The sequence below is a fragment of the Amblyomma americanum genome, chromosome 5 (assembly GCF_052857255.1).
Source record: "Amblyomma americanum isolate KBUSLIRL-KWMA chromosome 5, ASM5285725v1, whole genome shotgun sequence".
NCBI lineage: Eukaryota > Metazoa > Arthropoda > Arachnida > Ixodida > Ixodidae > Amblyomma > Amblyomma americanum.
Window position 1 is genome coordinate 174,365,390 of NC_135501.1, and position 14,575 is coordinate 174,379,964.

At 47.7% G+C, this 14,575-nt stretch overlaps 1 protein-coding gene across 1 annotated transcript; it reads left to right on the forward strand.

Annotated features, from left to right (window-relative positions):
- Positions 1-1,219: 1,219 nt before the first annotated feature.
- LOC144135321 (membrane metallo-endopeptidase-like 1) lies at positions 1,220-7,836 on the forward strand. Its single transcript, XM_077668021.1, has 2 exons — positions 1,220-1,326; positions 4,715-7,836. The coding sequence occupies exons 1-2, from the start codon at positions 1,312-1,314 to the stop codon at positions 6,767-6,769; spliced, it is 2,070 nt and encodes a 689-aa protein (XP_077524147.1). The 5' UTR covers positions 1,220-1,311; the 3' UTR covers positions 6,770-7,836.
- The last annotated feature ends 6,739 nt before the right edge of the window (positions 7,837-14,575 follow it).

Sequence of the window (14,575 nt, forward strand, 5' to 3'; positions counted from 1 at the left end):
ATATTGTTCTGCGACAGAAATCATTATAATATAATTAACGCTCGCGGCTCGTGACAGTGGCAGACGAATCACAAGTGGGTTCTCGATCTAGGCCATGTTGATACTAACGTAGAGCCTGCAAATAAAAACCGATTGTATACTATACAGTGAACCAAACTAACGGGGATACATCCTGAGCTCTGTCCTTTGTCATTTCCTTAATTACTATAATGTGTTTTCAACTATGCCATCGGCCCCATCCTGAATGATCTCGAAGTTATTTTTATATGAGAGGACAATCACACAGCGATTAAAATACATTTTACTTTCATTTCGTGCAACAACATTTAAGTATGAGGCCAGATTTTTGTAGTCAGGCAGGTGATTCCGTGGACCCAGCGCAGTGGTAGCCGAGTGGTTTGAGCATCCGCCTCGCATGCGGGAGGTGCGGGGTTTGATACCAAGTGGCGCCAGGTACCCAACAGTGATACAATGGGTACAAGCCTTCCCCCGATCTGGTGCTCGGCTTTTTTATAGGGTGAAATGCTTTGGGAATGGGTCTCCGACCCCATCTTGTGAAATGAAAAACTACATTGTGACATGGCGTTCTCTGGCCAGAGTTGCCTTTGCGCCATAAAAATTCATCATCATCATCATCGTCCGGAGACCCAATATCGTGTCCCCACTTCATGGCATCGCTTTTGTGAACACACTTCGGAACTGTTGTTAAGTTAATAACCATTCAAGACCAGATTTAACTTTAAAAGACTTAACGTGAACAGCCTTTAACAAACTATGACAAATCTTGGAGGATAGGTCGTTTACGTTCTGTTACCAAGCCTGGACAAAAAAGATAGTGATAGGGTCGATGTAATGCTGGGCTAATGGGGGCATACAGTGTCAAGGCGTTTCTTGTGCACTTGCATTCAAGGCTTTTCTTGTGGACTTGCAAATTTTTTCGGCAAGACTCCCTAGCTCTAGCGACATCCTGCACTTGGTGTCCCGGACCGTGGAGTCTGTGGAACACGTTGCCGTGGTGCAGGCAAAATGAGAATGTAAAGCTTAGCTCGAATACATTTCGATGGTGTGTTGCTGTTTTTCTACGCTTGAGCAGGAACCGTCCATAAGTGCCGAAAATTGCAGGCGGAATTGAATAGGACTGTAGGCTCATTAATTTCCGTTCACTCAGTAATCGGTACTGCACAATTAAGTACTGCTGATACTGGCATGCAGGTCGCTGCCGGCGACGACGACCAGGGCCACAAGTCCGCTGTCTCGCCGCGCACTGCAAGGCGCAAGTCCGCCGCTGCTGCCCTCCATAAACTCGAGGAAATGGCGAGCGGTCTGGTGAGCGCCATTTTAGTTTCCTCGTTTTTCTCGCGGAATAGGTTGCTTACGATGTCATTTGTAGTGTCATGAATGCGGGTAACATTCTTGAATATAAATGAAAATTGGTTTTTGACGAACGAAATGATGCAGTAACTGTCTCGCATATATCGGTGGACACCTGAACCACGCAGTAATGGAAGGGAGGAAAGTATGACTGAAAAAATAAAGGAAGAAAGAGATGCCGCACTGTAGGTCTCCGATTAATAATTTCGACCACCACAGATCTTTAACGTGCACTGACATCGCACAGCACACTGGTGTGCGTTCACCTCCATCGAAACGCGGCCGCCGCGATGGGGTGCGAAACCTGGTAGTCCGGCTGTGTTGACGAGCGCCATAACCACTGAACCAACGCGGCGGGTCTTTCTTTCCTTATAATAATAATAATTGGTTTTGGGGGAATGGCAATAGCGCAGTATCTGTCTGACATATCGTTGGACACCTGAACCGCGCCGTAAGGGAAGGGATAAAGGAGGGAATGAATGAAGAAAGGAAGAGAGAAGAAAGGATGCTGTAGTGGAGGGCTCCGGAATAATTTCGACCACCTGGGGATCTTTAACGTGCACTGACATCGCACAGCACACGGGCGCCTTAGCGTTTTTCCTCCATAAAAACGCAGAGGCCGCGGTCGAGTTCGAACACGGGAACTCCGGATCACTAGCCGAGCGGCCTAACCATTGAGCCACTGCGGCGGGTCTTTCATTTCTTAGAAACCAGCATTCTGCGACGCTTTGTAGATTTTATTCCCCAATCAGAGTTGCTCCCTTTCTCTCATTGACAACGCACAATACGTTGAGCTCTCGGCTACTGTGCAGTTGGTGCCGCTGTGAATACATCATCAGCCTTACTACACCCAGTGCAGGGCAAAGGCCTCTCCCATGTCTCTACAATTAGCCCTGTCCTTTGCCAGCAGCTCCCACCGTATGCGCGCGAAATTCGGAACCTCATCCGCACACCTAACTTTCTGCCGACCCCTGTTACGCTTGCCTTCTCTTAAAACCCACTCCGTTACTCTTCACGACCAGCGGTTGTCTTGCCTTCGCATTGCATGCCCTGCCCAAGCGGTATTCCGAAGTTTACGTCAGCCGCCACGAACGGCACGCACTGGGCTAAAGAGGCATGCATTGTTCTGGCCACGTCCACCTGCAAAGAACGAGGCGTCTTATTCAGGCTCTCAGGCGACGTGCAAAAATCTTCTGGGAGGTGGGATCTCTGCCTGCGCATAGAACATCCTGAGGAGCGTGGGGAGCCCCCATGCATCTACTTCGTCTGGGGTGCCGGGAACGACCTCCTGGCAAATGCCTGAGAACACGCTCTACCCACCGCGGCGGCTCAGTGGTTACGGCGCTCGGGTACTAATCCGGAGAACCCGGGTTCGAACCCGACCGCGGAGGCTGCGTTTTGATGGAGGTGAAACGCAAAGGCACCCGTATGCTATACGATGTCAGTGCACGCTGAAGATCCGCAGGTGGTCTATATTATTCCGCAGCCCTCCACTACTGCACCTCTTTCATGTTTTCTTCTTTCAGTCCCTCCTTCATCTCTTCGCTTACTGCGTGGTTCAGGTGTCGCCGAAATTTTAGGCAGATACTGCTCAATTTCCTTTCCCCAAAACACAATTTCATTCAATCATTCTCGCCTGGCGCCCCTTGTAAGGTGAACGGCCTCCACAAAACTGCTCTGAGATTTTACACAACCGCAAACTGAACTTGAGAAATCGCCAACCTTCTCAACCAGGCTTAAAACAGAATAAGCAGTGCTCTGTCGACAACTAGATATTTCCTCACCACTTTATACTGAGCAAAATGAACCCAACGCACCATGAATTAAACTGCAATCACTTCAAGGCGCTCAAACCCTGCGCCAGAAGGACTTGCGTGTGCGACGGCCCCGATGTACCACCCGCACTACCATCCGAAGAGCATTGGGCGGCCACGGTTATAACTAGCCCAACCCTGAGGCTGAACGCAAGCTAGTGGATAAGGCATGGTGAACAACTGAGTCTCACATCCTCGTGAACCAAGGAAGTCGTCAGCCCAGGGCGAGACTATCGCCTGCTCATTTCGGCAATGATGTTTGCAACTACTAAACCTCGGCTATGCTGTCTCTCTATTTCTCCTTTCACTCCCTCCATACTTGCCTCATGGCGCGTTGAGGTGTCCTCCAAGATGTGGCACAGTTGCTGTTTCCATAGCTAAAACAACTTTAACAGTAGTCTAACCAGTTAATTACCGCGTATGCCGCATTCTTCCCTTTCAGACCCTTTCAAAATTGCTGTGTTGATGCAAATTTTTTGCTGCTTCTAGTATTTGATCTCTTCAGGCTAACATAAAGAATAAGTTTATAATTTCTCGGAAGGCAATTTTAACCTGGTAAAATTATATACTAAAAAAATCTGAGTTTGAAATGTGGTAACGTTTAACCGCATTTCGTGAAACCTACCTCATAGCGAAAAGCTCCTACAGCACTTCTTATATCTCCAAAAGCCAGTGTAAAACTTTAGACGATAGGAAGAGCAGGCGGGGGCTATTCATTCCAAACGTTCCCACCAATAGGAGCAAGTACAGTCATGGTCAAAAACTTTTAGGTCAAAGTCATTTCGCTTTGGCCGCTTAACAGAGTCATTGCGGCACTATTAAACACCGAATGACCCTGAAATGCTAGCAGAAGGTTTCTCCTTGCGGCTGTGAAGCTTCTTGCTTGATTTGTGTTTTGAAGTATCCGCTCCACGGAGAAATATTGGAACGTTCATTTCGCTGCAGCTCAATGCTGTGGCCTTAAGACTCTTGACCAAGACTGTACGTCTGTAAAATGTTTATTAAACGAAACGTTCTGAGCTCGTACGCTAAAACCTTTACATAATTTAGTCGTTGTCATGAAGTGCCCACAGTGCGGAAGTGTGTATGCCGTGCTCATTAATACCACCTAGTTTTGCATTTCTTGAACCTCTACAAGAGACGCGACAACTCGTCGCCAAGCATGGTTTGCCCACCGATGGCGAGGAATTTCGGGCATCAACCAGAGCCGTAGCTAGCGGCATCTGGGAAGATATTGGCAAATATCCTAAGTGGCCTCTATAAATCGGTGTACAGCGTGACTCTACCACCAAAGACGTTGACCACCATGCATCTAACAGGTCCACTATACTTCTGCCTTCATTAACAATCGATTGTCCCAACAGAAGGCCTAGAGCCTCGCTTTCTAAATGAAGAGTTCATCCATTCATTCATTCAATCTGTGAATATATCGGACAGACCCCAACCTGTAATACCGTGCAAACGAGTCGCAAGCGTGTACAGACGTAAATGTTCCGCAAAGAAACGTTTACACTCATTTCTTCTCGCAGGCACCGCAGTCTGCGATCAAAGGACGGGCCTTTACCAAGACCACCATAAGAACCATAATCTCTTGCGCTGGAGCCGCGTGCCTCGCTGTCGTCTGTTTTCTAATCATCCAGGCCGTGGCAAAGCAATTATTTAGCACCCGCAAGTTCTGTGTCACCGAAGACTGCGTTCGACACACGACGCTGCTCACCAAATACCTCGACCCGAATCGCGATCCTTGCGAGAACTTTAGCGCCTACGTCTGTTCCGCATGGTACACTTCATCAGACCACAGCGAGCAGGTCACGTCGGTCTTGGATAGCCTGCGGTTTTCCTGGTACCAACACTTCAGGGACATCCTGCTACAAGGAGCGCTCAAGATTCCTGCCGGGGAAAAACCGCTGGCCATGTACGATATGTGCAGCACTGGCTACAAGTCGGGAGCTTCGCAACGGGCTCCATTTCTTGAGTTCCTCAAGAGCCACAAGCTGACCTGGCCTGAGCCTCCTGCGCAGCTCCACGAGCCGCTTGGCTTAATTATCTACCTCGCTTACAAGTGGCAGTCACCGTCCTGGGTATCAGTCAGAGTCCTGGAGCCTGCACCGTCCGGACAGCAGCGCATACTCGTGAGTCCAGGGTTGTACATGCCAATAGTGCGGAAGCAGCACCAAAACATCAAACTAACTTACGTAAAATACTGGGAGCTGTTTCTCGTTCACCTCTATCCAGACGCCACTACACGGCCGCGCATTAACGTTACGGACGTGGAGAATGTGCGGGACGTGGAGGGAGACATCCTAGAAGCTATTGACTCGGTCATGAGATCGGCAAAAATGCAGCCTGCGCTGTTCCTGTTCAGCGAAATTAGCCATCACGTACCGAGCGCCTCAGCCAGCGTTTGGGTGGACGGTTTTCAGCGCGGACTTTCTCTTGAGCCGAAGCTCACTCCTCAAGACTACCTTGCCGTCAGCGACTTGTCACTCATTATAACTGTCGCCGAGCTTTTGGCAAAGTACAACGTGAGACAGCTGAACATTCATATGATTTGGCTTTTGGTGCAGTATCACTCCCTCTTCGCAGGCTACGAGTTCCTCAAGATCCACTATGGCAGTGAAAGGAAAGCGATGACGTACTTACCAGCCTACTGCGCACACCGTGTAGAAGTTTCGTATAAGGTTCTCGTCGTCGCTCTCGGCTTTCACTCCCTCTTCACCGAGCAGGACAGAAGCACCATCGACATCGGTTTCGATAGTCTTGTCACGGCGGCCGTCAAAAAGATCGACAGTGCCGAGTGGATGGACAAGGAAAGCAAGGTTCGTGTGTCCACAAAGCTTGCCGCGGTGAAGAAGGCGCTTTGGCCGCCGGCAGCTGTCCTGGACAGGGACGAACTTGAGAGGATCTACGCCAACTTCCCGGGAAAGGCAGAGTCATTTTTCGAGTACTGGATCTTGGCGAGCACGGCCGCAGCTAAATATAAGAAGACCCGCGAGTACCTGGAAGCTTTCAGACTGCGATGGAACAACCTGCCAGACTACATCGGCTACAACTACGTCGTAAACAGCGTAGAACTGGCAATAGCCGCCGCCACGCCGCCATCGTATTACAGGAATGGGACAAAAGCTATGCTCTACGGCGGCTTCCTGTTCCTGATGGCGACGCAGCTGGTGCGCGCGATAGACGCCGAAGGTCTGAAGTGGACTTCAAACGGAACTGTGGTCAATTCCATCTTGACGGACTCGACATATGCCAAGTTTCAGGCGAAGGCTAGCTGCAACAACGGCATGGAAAACAGCAGCGTCTTTCCAGAGATACCCGCTCTGGATATAACGTACTCTGCCCTCAAGAACTCGTACCTTCTTGATGAAAGAGAGCCTTTGCCGCTACGCGAAGACCTGCCGGCCGAGAAGGTCTTCTTTATGACGGTGTGCTACTTAACGTGTGCGAACCCCTCTGGCCACTACCCGTTTGCGGCGGACTGCAACAAGTTGGTACAAAATTCGAAATCTTTCGCTCACGTCTTCAATTGCCCCAAGGGATCCAAGATGAATCCGGTTGAGAAATGCTCCTTTTTTACATGATGTGTTCTGCACATTGCCCAGCAAAAAGGATGTGATGCGGTCAGTACACAAAATTACCAATTTTCGTAAATTTTTCTTCATTTCCTATTGTGGTAACGTCTACGAAATGTGTGCTTCTGAACGGAAGGACTTTTTGTTGTAGACAATTTAGCATGAACTTCTGTGAAGAAACATTGGGAACCACTTTAGCATGTCTAGCATTTGGTTTTGAAATGGCGTTCGTAGTTGGAATCGACAGCACAGATAGGGTAGTTGCTATTTCTGCTCTGCAGTTTCACAGTGCTATTTTCAATTGATTAAGCAGTTTTTCGGACGCAAGCTCATAATGCTTACTCCGGGGGCAGACCGAATTGACCCAAGTCTGTTTTATAAGCATCATTTTGATGTCTTAGATTTCATTGCTGGATTCAACGAAGTCCTGAAATAACTGCGTCGTCATGCTCGGCGTTTCTTTCTACTGCGTTTTGAACACGTGTTACGCAAGTGTGCAACGAACATTGTGCCATGAAATGTATCGCTCTTCTATTGGCCGGCTACTTTCACTGGCGCGTTTCAACTTGTTGGAACTAGACGCTAATGCCACGAAGTGCAATGGTCCTCAGTACGAATTTAATTTTTAGCTATCTTTCCACGGGTTATAGAATCGCTCGTTTCTCATTTCGCGTTAACAATACGGTGCAGCTGCAGTGTGACAAATGTTGTTTGCGAATGTGAAGCCAGCGAATGTCTAAAACCGGCGAGTAATTCAATGGCCAAAAGGTTAAACATTGATGTAGATCGTCTATCCCCGTAACGGCACGAGAACTCCGGCTTTGCGTTTTCGAAGAACTAACTGATGCTCTTTCACAATCATATGTTCCGACAGTATGCTATATTACATCTCTGCGCAGTCTCAGTAGTCCAGCTGCTCATATTGAATGTGACCAAGTTAAGGGTTTGGGTTTTAGATTTGTCACTGAAGCAGCTGAAACAGCTAAAGCCTGCATGTGTGTGCCATCTTCGCAGTAAACGATGGATGGCAGCGTGCCGGAGCACCAATCTCCGGAGTGGAATGTTTCTACAGTTTGTCGTGGAATATTTTCTGGCGCGGCTATACAGTTGCATGTTGAACCAAGTAACCGGCACCTTTCTTTGCGCCCTTTGTCATGCAACTTGTGGTGAAAATTACTTTCCCCGTTTTGTTATTCCGTGTGCGGCACTTGTGCGAGTCGGAAGAGATCTCGAGGGGGTGCCAATATCAAACAAACTCTTCACTTCTGACAGCCATGTCTTCAGATAGCAATCAATGTGCCGACAGCTGGATTCCCGTGGTTTTTGAGCTGAGTGAAAGAGAACCGCGTGCTTTATGTAGTTGATGGAAATTTGTTTCCTCGAAGGCAGAGCACTAGCGGCTAATGATCGGCCATCATTGAATGAAAGGCGTGGTAGCTGCCTCATTTCTCAGTGGACACGTGAACCGTGCCGTAAGAAAAGGGATAACGGAGAGAGTGAGAGAATAAAGGAAGAAAGAGGTGACATAGTGGTGGTCTCCGGAATAACATCGGCCACCTGGGGATCTTTAACGTGTACTGACATCGCACAGGACAGGAGCGCCTTTTAACGTTTCGCCTGCACCGGAACGCGGCCGCCGTAATCGGGTTCGGACCCGGGTACTCCGGTTCCGTAGCCGAGCGTCCTAAACACTGAGCCACCGCGGCGAGTCCTCAAAAACCCCTAATTTTCCGTTACGAAGCGTTTATCGGTGCCTCTAATCTAGGAGTCTTGATGTCATATGGATAGCAATAAGAGGGTTTCTCAACAGCTTCCACCCTCACCGTTTTATCACGTACCTAAGTGGCGGTAATATTGTTACGTGGTGGCCAGCCGAAAAAAGAGACGCTATGATCGATGGCAATGAGATGATTTAGTGGCCGGTAACCTAGCGCGAGCGCTCCTGCCCGCGCCACTGCACAGTTCGTCTTCTTCGTCACAATATAGAGAACGTACCTCATCCGTCGTTATGGGCAAGGCTGGTGCTGGTGAACACACTCAAGGTTCGGTTGCATTACACACCAACACCCTTGAAAGCTGAAGAATGGACAGTCGCCGCCGTGGCTCAGGTGGTAGAGGAACGTACGCGAAATTTCGGAGGTCGTGGTATCGGATCGCACTGGCGACATGCGGTTATTTTTTCCGCTCTCGTATCAGTTACCTTAAAGCTATAAAATGGTAGCGGTAATAATTTTTGATTAATAATCACCAGAATTTAAAATAGCATATCTATGCTGCTTGGTATCGTAGAATGTTGGCTTCCGTGATGTATGTGATAACGAGGCCCTCTTTTGCCTTCCCTTGTCGTCTATAGTAAAGCTCACTCAAAGACTGCTAGCTAATTGCTTTTAGCGAAGGAAAGCTAGTCTCTTGATAAAGTTTGCTTTCCTTGCGCCTGCTTCCGCAAGAGAATTGCCGTGTCTGCCGCATCTTACTTTGAAATAGACATAAAGTTATACTGGCACATACGCAACTACGCTCTGTGTTAATTTAGTGCTACCTACGTTTTACACTAAGCAGCTGTTGCTTGGCACACGGTTAGCTAAATTTATCTGCCTAGAAGAACTGGACAGCTTTCAGGAGCGGAGGCTTTGGTTAAACGATTCCTCGCACCCCATCGCAGGTGCGCTTTTATTGTGAGTGGCCGAGCGGCCGTTCGCGCTATAAGAATAAACTCTGCTTTCTTTCTATTTTCGCCAGTTGATTGCTACAGCTGCAGCGTTAAGAGGACCTGAAACGGCCTGTAGAGAGATTACCAAGTACGGGGATGACCCTGTTTCAGAGGAGCTGCCTGGATCATGCCGCTCGGAATGTAGCGAGCAGAGTTATTTGTGAGCAGTAGGCTATTTATTTTCGATACTTGGGCAGGGCCCGCTATTTCTTTATACGTCTTGTCATCCTTTCTTTTTGCCACAAGGAAGCATTCTCCAAAGTTTTCATTCCGGAGATAGCCTGTGTCACAATGAACGGAAATGTCTGCTGCCGATATCTGCGTTTCGTTCACTGGACCACATGGATCGGAATGATTTTCTACGCTTTCTACATCGTCGTGCAGAAGAGAGGTGAACTCTTCCTTATGTGGTGTTTCTTTAAGCAGGGCAGTGTTGAGAGAAGGTCTAACTGGTCGTTAAGAGTTTTGCGTGGAATGTTCAGTGTGTTTTCATTCTGCGATGTAACGTTTCATAAATGCTGACATTGAAAGATGCTGTGTGGGAGTGAGATTTCGCAATATCTTGTTTTGAAGGAGCGCATAACTTGAAGACGGGGCTCACCACCAGCTATGATGTACATAGCCAGGACGCACTGGTCTTTCCACGCCGTAATCCAACAATGTGAGCGTGCGGCTCTTGACCATACCGGCAGCGCTACGCTTTATCGAACTCGTCGTCAGTGTCCTTCATTTTGGAAAGCAGCCGCAAGTTTGGTGACGTCAGCAACAAATTATAAAGTCAATGTGAGGTTGAACAGACATGCTAGTTCTAAGGTGGCGTGCAGTCGTCACAATTTCACCGATGGCAGAAGGTCATCTTTCGAGACAGTGATACATTATCGAAGAGTAATATGCTCATTTGAAAGAGGACATTCTAAACTTTCATTTCTTTATAATAGATTCAGGCAGTTTATCTAAATATTAGATTATTTTGTGCATTATAATGTGTCCGTACTTGGATCAGGGAAGCATTAAAGAAAGCATTTCGGTTTAGTTCACACCATAGGGGCCACTTTTTGATCGTTCAGCTCGTGTTACCTTGTGCACCCCGTAGATCCGCTTTGTACGTGGTACGAGTAGTAGACTGTTCTGAGCTGGTTACTGGATAATGAAGCGGAGCATACGTTTCCTTCCCACGACAGCCGAAATTATATCCGCACTGTTCAAAGAAGCCAGGTGGTTTTGCCATGTGCACAACTGCAGGCAAAGGGTAAGCACATCGAATTCGTATTTCAGCGCTCGTCGCACCGTTATTCACCAACTGCACGAAACTTGCTGCGCACTCTTCTGTGGGATGAGACATGTACACAGTGCTTGGTATCGTTGGCCCAGGCTTCTGAATTTTGGATTCGGTCGTGTCGCATTCTCAATTTAATATAGATATCGTCGCTTTCATTCGCTCATTGTGTGAGAAAAGCATGTTCTTACAACCTTTGTCCGTAAAGTGTCGAGATTGATTTATTTTCTCTAGAAATAATTCGCCAAAATAAATGTTGGTGGGTATGGGTAGCGCCATCTTTTCAGTTTAACCTGAGCTTTATATTTTAATTTTTCTGGCAGCCGCTAGATGGCACTGCACGTAGAAAAATACGTTGTAACCAGTCGTCTGCGCATTCTATCGTCAGTGAATGGGGAGAGATGGACGTCCACCTAGAATAGCGTGTACACATAAAATTCTGTATGAAGCTTGCAAAACAGCCACACACTTATGAGCTCCTTCGTGACGCTTACGGCAAAGAGACCTTATCGCGGGCGCGAGTTTTCGAGTGGCACAAGAGGTTCGATTCATGGAGAACGCCGATGGAAGACGACACAAAGCAGGGGTGCCCTTCAATATCACGGAATGAAAACAACGTGGGCCGGATCAGGGAAATCGTACAGCAAGACCACACCATTACAGTCCGCGTGCTATCTGATGCTCTCGACATCAGTAAGACAAGGTTCCACCAAATTTTGCGTGAGAACTTGGTTAAACGAAAGCTGAATGCCAGACTTGTGCCGCACTCCCTCACACAGGACCAGAAGGACACGCGGGCATCAGTGAACGCTGATTTCCTCTCCGAGGCAGAGAAGGATGCTGCATTCGTCGACAGCATCATTGCTGAAGACGAAACATGGTGTTATCAATACGATCCTAGAACAAAGAGGCGGAGCGCCGCATGGCGGTCCACAAGCCCTCTGGTGTCGAGAAAAGTGCAGCGACAGAAAACCAAACCAAAGACGATTATAGTTTTTTTCGATGCCAGAAATGTCATACACCGCGAGTTTGTCCCACCAGGGCAGACGGTGAATCAGGAGTTTTATATCTGCGTGCTCCAACACATGCGTGATGCACTGCGACGCCGTCGCGCTTACTTATGGGCATCTGGAAAAACGAGCCCTCTCCACGATAACGCAAGGCCGCACACTGCTCTCAGCGTGACAAAATTTCTCGCCAAGCACAGGATTACTGTACTTCCCCATTCGCCATACTCGCCTGACCTCTACCCATCCGATTTTTTTCTGTTTCCTCGCGTGAAGAGAGCCCTAAAAGGTCGCTGGATGGGGAGCGTGGAGGCTATTCAAGACGCCACGACAAGGGAGCTGACAGTCCTGCCAAAAGGAGTGTTTTCCAACTGTTTCCAAAGCCTCAAGAAGCGTTAGAAGCTGTGCATAGACTGCAAGGGAGAATATTTCGAAGAGGTCCTGCACAAATTATCTTAATGTTAAAGGCATTTTTTTTAACGGACTCAGTCTCGGAACTTCACGGACAAAGGTTGTAGGTTGGTGCACTTATAAAGAAAAACAAAACCTTGTAGAAAGCGGGTGAGTGAGGTACCATTTTTTTTAGTTTAATAGGTGTGTTTTGTGAGCTTCAGGACGCCACAAATACTCAAAACGAAGGCTGCTAGCGGCTAAACAGCATTCTCCTAAAACTCTTTTGTGTGAGCATAGGCTCGTCGTGATTCAGGATTTCCTAATTCTCGAAGAATGAAATTTAGCAGTTATCTCTGATTAATAAACATTAAAAAAAGGTTAAAGTCTTCATATTACTCGCAGAAAAACCATCTTTTAAGGTAAGTTTAATGCGTGAAATCTGCTGTCTTCCGTAATAAATGCTCTCACATAATGAACGGATCTTCTTGTTTGGCTGTGAGAAAGTATATTTCCGCTCACAAAATGAACGCTCCTATTTTCTTTTCTTTTCTTGCGCAGTGTGCTGCTTGTAATTGTGAATACTAGCAGCCGCCCTTTTTTTGAACCTAGAAACAACTACACAATAATGCTAAAGTGGCATCTGTAAAATCAAAAGACTAGTATACCTCCCTCTGCACGAGAAACTTCCAGTAAAAATATTCTGCGAGAAATCTGGGAAGTATTAGAAGCCACGCCTGGTCCCAAAGGACTTCTCTTTTCGACCTGCCACATAGATGATAGCAACCTGTGGTTCGGCTTCGCGCTGGATGCTGCTAGTTAAGCTATCTTTCGTACAATTACGGGCCGTTACAAGTGTTACCCTTGCGGGAGAGGGAGTTAAATTTCCTCCCCAAGACGATGAGGTGGTGCTGCAGGAGATTGCCCCATGGAGACGGTGTTTCATCGGCGAAATGAGCCATTAATGGAGGCGAGGGAGACGAAACATTTATTCATTAAAGGTATTGAAATTTAGCTCTTTCTGTCGAGTTCTCAGTTCAGTACCCCATTAGCGGTTGCCGTCTGATGAGTCCTCTGGGCCAGTACCCGTTGCTGGTCCGGGTCTGAGCTGGACAGTTAACTCTCCCACTGTTCTTGTGTCAGGTGTGGAAATGGTATTAGCACTGGGTTAAGTTGGCAGGCCCATACCTTGGGGTGGGATGTGGACTACTCTCCGCAGTTAGGGCAGTGTGGGGCGTATTGCGTGAGGAAATTTGCATGTAGTCGTGTTGGATCAGGGTAGACTTCCTTCTGTAGTTTTTTTTGTACTTTCTTGTACTTTGGTCAGGGATTCATGTCCTGGTGGCTATGTTCTGCGGGTGAGTCTAATTTAGTGCAATGTCACGGAATGTGACCAGTGGAGTGAAACCTCTGCTATTAAGTAAGAATTTGACGAGGGTGTCCTGGTGATGGTTTCCGTGAGATAAACCCATGATGGATGGTTCTGTGGTCAGGTTCGCGTAACAAAGAGAGAACATTCGCACATTTCATGAACAATTCGCAATCACAGCCGAAGAAAATTTCAGACAGTATACACAGTATTGTACAAACCGAGTAAAAAGTTTGCGAAAGCTGCTTGGCTGCTTCTAGAATGTTGCACTGTTGCATGCGACGCGCTTCGGTATTTTTTTGCTGTAATATACCCTCCCCCCAGGCATGTAGCCAGAAATGTTTTCGAGATTAACTCTGCATGCTCATCGAAACACTTCTAAATGTATTGGAAGAGGGGTTGAGCTTGAACTCGGGTAGGAAGGAGGAAAAACTCTGGCCCCTCTGTCCCCCCCCCCCTCCTTGGACACCTACCTGCTTCCACCTGATTCTTACATGGTTTGGAATCAGCAAAAAGTAGTGATCCTGATGAGGCTGAATCCGGTACTCCTGAACGTTATTGTTAAAGAAAACCCTTGTGAAGCGTACACACCAATAGGGCAGGGAAAGGGAAAGCCTCAGGGTGCTTGATAACAGTTTGGAGTATTCGTCTGGCCAAGATGAATACAAGTGCTCGTGTCGAAGCGTTGTCAAGCGCCCCGAGGCTTTCACCTCGTTTGTTCACCTTTTGTGTTTGAAGAAACCATCTACCTGCCCTCTCTTTACAGTGGTCTCCTAGTAAGAATGTGATAGCTAGGACACTTGCCATCCTGTTTTTCAGATCAGCCCTTATTACTCTTCGACAAACTCTCTACGACAGTTTTTCAGCATTGACTACGAAACTCCTGCGTTTTATGAGTCGATATTGCAAGCCCCTGTGTTCAAGACAACTTGTGCATATGCTAATGAAAGCAACTGATTACTTTCAGGATTACGGCGACCCCGAATGGGAAGCCATTGTGAGTCTCGTCTGGGCCATGAGGTTCTGGCTGCTGGCGCACGCCGCCCTTGCACAGCTGATAGCA